The sequence below is a fragment of the Haliaeetus albicilla genome, chromosome 22 (genome assembly GCF_947461875.1).
Source record: "Haliaeetus albicilla chromosome 22, bHalAlb1.1, whole genome shotgun sequence".
NCBI classification, from domain to species: Eukaryota; Metazoa; Chordata; class Aves; order Accipitriformes; family Accipitridae; genus Haliaeetus; species Haliaeetus albicilla.
The window spans coordinates 24,726,672-24,731,504 of record NC_091504.1 but is presented as its reverse complement, the minus strand read 5'-3'; the positions used below and the strand labels follow the sequence as shown (position 1 = coordinate 24,731,504).

Here is a 4,833-nt window from a genome sequence, read left to right as displayed (position 1 = left end):
TGCCTAATGGGTTATTGGCAATCATGTCTCATTTGGCCCATCCGAGCACTGCGCTGCGCTAACGAAGAGCAGAAATTAGAAAATCATGGGGAGGGGAAGGGAGAGGGGACATGGAGGAGAAACCGGTTGGGAATCAACTGGGAGAGAACAATCCTTCACGTGTTACAGCACCTGAAATCCTCCCCGAGACCCAGCGAGGGGTGACGGCAGCCCCCTGGGTGCAAGGGGCAGTGCGCCAGGCAGGGCTCGGCATATGCCCGGCTCCCCCAACAAGCACCACGAGGGTTTTCTTCTTTCGGATCCAAACCACAGGCAGCACAAACCCTGCTATCCCCGCTCCACGGTCGGCTGCAGGAGCTTGGCAGGAGCAGGCGGTTCATGCGAGAGGGGTGGAAATGTCTCTTTCTGCCAGATTTCCTGCAAAATCTGCCAGCGCTGGCAGGCAAGAGCTCAGCAATTCCTGGGAGCCTGACTCAGCCCCCCAAACCTCAGTTTTCTTTAGAGCCCAGATCCCACCCACTCCAGCACACCTTCACCGCGCACTCCTGCCTGGCCCTGAGGATTCTCCCTGTTTTAATGGGAAATAACATTTATTTTCATCAGCGGAGAGATGTATAAAATTAAGCTCTAAGCAGGCAAATAAACAACTAGAGCAGTGATGACTCGCAGAGCTCTTGTTCAGCCCAGTCCAGGAAAGATTTCTAACTTTGTCATCTTAATTGACACTTAGCCTGGCAGTAACTCCCCGACGGGCAGTAAAAGAGATTTACTGCAAAGCTGCAGAAGAAACTGTGTCAATGAGTTAAATCACGTCAGAAAAATCTGGGAGTGACCCAACCACCGAAGTGCCTGCCCTGTGCAAAGCCGTACCAGGTTTTGCTTTAAAAAAAAAACAAAAAACATAACAGCACAATGAATCCAAAGCCTCCTTTGATCAATTCTCATTTTAATGAGGGCAGGTTCCTAGGAAGCAAACAGTACATGTTTGTATCATATTGCAAACAAGCTAGTACAGAAATCTAAAAAAAATAAACAAAAATAAATATCTTCCCTGTTTATTTCTCCCCAAGTTTATAGCACTAGGTTGACCTGGAAACAAGATGAATTTACCACTGCGTCTGGACAGCGGCCACAAAAAATCAGATTTTTTGGAATGCAATTGTCTATATGGTTTCAGAGAGGTCAGAGTACCAGGAGATCCACCGATGAGACTCTTCCTCGCCAGCTAGGGTGAGCGGTTTCCACCTCGGGCAGTCAATGCTCCTCCGGCGCTTGAAGCATCTCTGCCAGGCCCCTTCAGCGGGTCAGAGCCAGGTCTTCAAGTGGGAGAAGCTGAAAGGAGAAGAAGGGCCGAGTTATTTCGGAGACTTACCTGAGCGTCCGGCTGTGCACCCGAGCCCTGCCACCTCCTACCTCCCCACTTGGGACCACAATTCCCCTGCGTGCAGCTCTTAAACCAACACTGCATTCGTGATATTTATGAAATATTCTCCTCCATGGGCTCAGATCCGACCCGTGGTGACTGCAGACTCCCATTCTGCCACTGTGCACACAGATAAACCCCATGCAGACACCCAAATCCCAGGCTCGGACCTGCCTGCGAGGCTCCCGTGGAAATTTTGCTGTGAAATCAGAGGGATGCACGCACGTCCGCAGGTCCGGAACCCCAACCGCAGTACTCGGGACTGCTCTGCCCATGCACGGCCAGGCTGCGGGAGGTAACGGGACAGCGCAGACGTAACACAGGGCTGAGCTGACCTGTCTGGGCTTTCCCAAAAAGATACTAATCCCAGATTTCCTCCAAAAAACGGAAAGGGGGAGGAATACAGCTACGTGTTTCAGGGGCTGATCCAACAGCTAAAAGCCTCCGTGGATTTCAGCTGGATGTTGGCTTCAGCTTTACATAAGAGGAAAGAGATTTAATGTTGGAACCAGCCCCAAGCCAGTCCCACGCAGCTTGGCTGAGCCCCAGGCGGGCAGGGAGAGGGGTCCTGCGGAGGGGCCATGCCGGGAGCCCCTCAGCATCACTGGCCTGCCGGCCCCGCAGTCACCCTTCCCGGCACCTGCAGCTCGGTCCCACAAGGTGCAGGTTTGTGTTGCACTAAATGGGGGGGCACAGAAACCATCCGGCTCTTTTTTTCTGCCCTAAAGCCAAAGTGCAGCTCCTCCAAACTCGTCCCATGGGGAGGAGGAATGACTGCCCCCTCCTCCCGGCCCGCTTTGCTGGGTGAAACAAACCTCATGGTTCAAGTTTAAAAATGCGGCAGAGACTCAACTCATGCAGTCGCACTCACGCAACGGTGACGGGGCTGTAACCCCTCCGGGACCCGGGCTGTCCCGCAGGGTCACGGCTCCCCTCGCTCCCCCCCACCCTCCCAGCCCAGCCGGGGCTTGGGTGCAGAAGGTGGTGTGGGTGTCGGGGGGGGGGGCAGCTCCCCACAGCTGGGCGATGCCATGGGGCAGCCCAGCTCTCTGCCTGGGGCACTCCAAAACCCTGGTGCCTGTGGAATGGGACACCACAGCAAGGCTCGGTGCACTCCTTGTTACCTGGTGAACCCCCTCTGTGGCTCCGTGCATCCCCCGTTACCTGCTGAACCCCCTCCCAGGCTCCGTGCACCCCCTGTTACCTGCTGAACCCCCTCCGTGGCCCTGTGAACTCCCCGCTATTTGGTGACCCCTCCCCGTGGCTCCGTGCACCCCCCGTTACCTGGTGAAACCCCTCCGTGGCTCTGTGCATCCCACATTACCTGGTGAACCCTCCCTGTGGCTCCGTGCACCCCCCGTTACCTGCTGAACCCCCTCCGTGGCCCCGTGCACCCCCCGTTACCTGGTGACCCCCCCCCAGCACCCCAGGGTGCCGCAGAGAGACGGCAGCAAGACTCCTTGCCCCCCCAGGCACGGCCGGCACCCCTCAAGCACCCCGGGGCGCTGCGGAGAGACCGTGCCCCCCCCCCGGCCCCGGTGCCACCCCCGGGCTCCACCACCTCCCCCCCTCCCGTCCGTCGGTGCCCCCCGGGACCGGGTTTACCTGAGCTCCGCGGGGGCCGGGCGGGGACCGGGCGGGGGCGGCCCCATCCCCATCCCCGCCGGAGCAGGCGCTGCAGGAGGCGCCCGGGCCCGGGGGGGCCGGCGGTGGGGCGGGGGGGGTCTCCCCGTCGGGGCGTCCCGGGGGCGGCGGGGCGGCGGCGAAGCTCGGTTCCCCCGGGGGGACGGCGCGGGGGGGTCGGCCGGGCAGCTCCCCGGCGCCAGAGGTAGGGCGAGCGGCGGACCCCCATCAGCAGCCCCGAGGCGCGTCTCCACCCGTTGTGGTAGCGGGGGCTGGCGACGTGCTTGTACCAGGCTCCCGCCGGCAGCATCAGCCCCAGCAGCACCAGGGCCCCCCAGGCGCCCCCCCGACAGCCGCCGCCTCGCCATCGCGCGCCGGGCTGCGGGCAGGGGGGGGGGGGGGGGGCTGCGGGCAGGGGGGGGGTGCGGGCAGGGGGGGGGTGCTCCCCGGACCCCGGAGCGCCCCAGGCAAGGCTGCCCCGCTCCCCGCGCGCCCCGCCGGTTTATACCGCCGTCGGGAGGGGCACCCCCGCGGGCTTCCGCCCCCGGCAGCCCCCACGGCCCCCTCCGCACCTCCTACCCGCAGGCTCCCCCCCGCCCTCTCTCCCCGCAAACCTCTCCCCGGGAGGCCGGTCATCCTCCCCGATGGCCCCGAGGCATCCCTCCCATCCTGGAGCATCCCTCCACGCAGCTCCGAGCATCGCCCTTCCCGCCCCCGAGCATCTCCCTGCAGCTCCGAGCATCTCCCCTGCAGCTCCGAGCATCCCTCCCATCCTGGAGCATACCCCCTGCAGCCCCAAGCATCCCCCCTTCCCACTCCGAGCATCTCCCCTGCAGCTCCGAGCATCCCTCCCATCCTGGAGCATCCCCCTTCCCACCCCAAACATCCCCCTTCCCACCCCGAGCATCTCCCCCTGCAGCTCCGAGCATCTCCCCTGCAGCTCCAAGCATCTCCCCTGCAGCTCCGAGCATCCCTCCTATCCTGGAGCATCCCCCTGCAGCTCCGAGCATCCCCCTTCCCACCCCAAGCATCCCCCTTCCCACCCCGAGCATCTCCCCTACAGCTCCGAGCATCCCTCCTATCCTGGAGCATCTCCCCTGCAGCTCCGAGCATCCTTCCAATCCTTCAGCATCCCCTCGTGGCCCGAGCCACCTCCCCCTGGTCCCCTTTGCAGCCCCCGAGTATCTTCCCCATGGCCCCTAAGCATCTCCTCGCAGCCCTGAGCATCCCCCCTGCAGCCCCACAAACCTCCCCGCAGCCCAGCATCCTCCCCGGCCCCTCAGGACCTGCTCAACAGCAGCAGGATTTACTGCTGGAGGAAGAAGTGTTATAAACTGACTGCAAGTGAGGACCCTCAGAGGGTATGACCCTCCCTCAGGTATGACCCCCAGCCTCACCTGCTGAGAGAGAGACCGACGGCAAGGCACAGGAACGTGCCCTGGAAGAACCGTAAGTAAGAACAAATTGCAGTGATTTTCAGCAAAATTCATCCCAAGTGCGGGTACCAGACAGAGGTGGGCGATGCGGATTGAAGCCCTTCTTTGGTAACCTGCCTCGGTGCAGAGACGATGCTGCTGTGAGGGGGGGAGCAGAGGGTCCACACGGTGTGTGCTGTGCAGGGCCTCGACTGGCTCCTCTCCACCTTTGTACTGCCCACAAAGTGGTAAGACCCAGAATTTCACTCCCATCTCGCTGAGCTCAAACTAATATCCCACCCACAGTTCGGGGGGTCCTAGGGCCCATGAACTTGCCTCAGTGCAGGACAAAGACATGACTGCTTAAGAGGT

At 61.5% G+C, this 4,833-nt stretch overlaps 1 protein-coding gene across 1 annotated transcript; it reads right to left on the bottom strand.

The window, feature by feature from the left end:
• Positions 1–329: 329 nt before the first annotated feature.
• On the bottom strand, positions 330–3,414 carry NPW (neuropeptide W). The gene is given in 6 exon segments (XM_069809345.1): positions 330–1,332; positions 1,594–1,709; positions 3,029–3,127; positions 3,130–3,238; positions 3,240–3,392; positions 3,394–3,414. Coding segments are annotated over 6 exon segments (534 nt in total). The 3' UTR covers positions 330–1,296.
• Between the last annotated feature and the right edge of the window lie 1,419 nt (positions 3,415–4,833).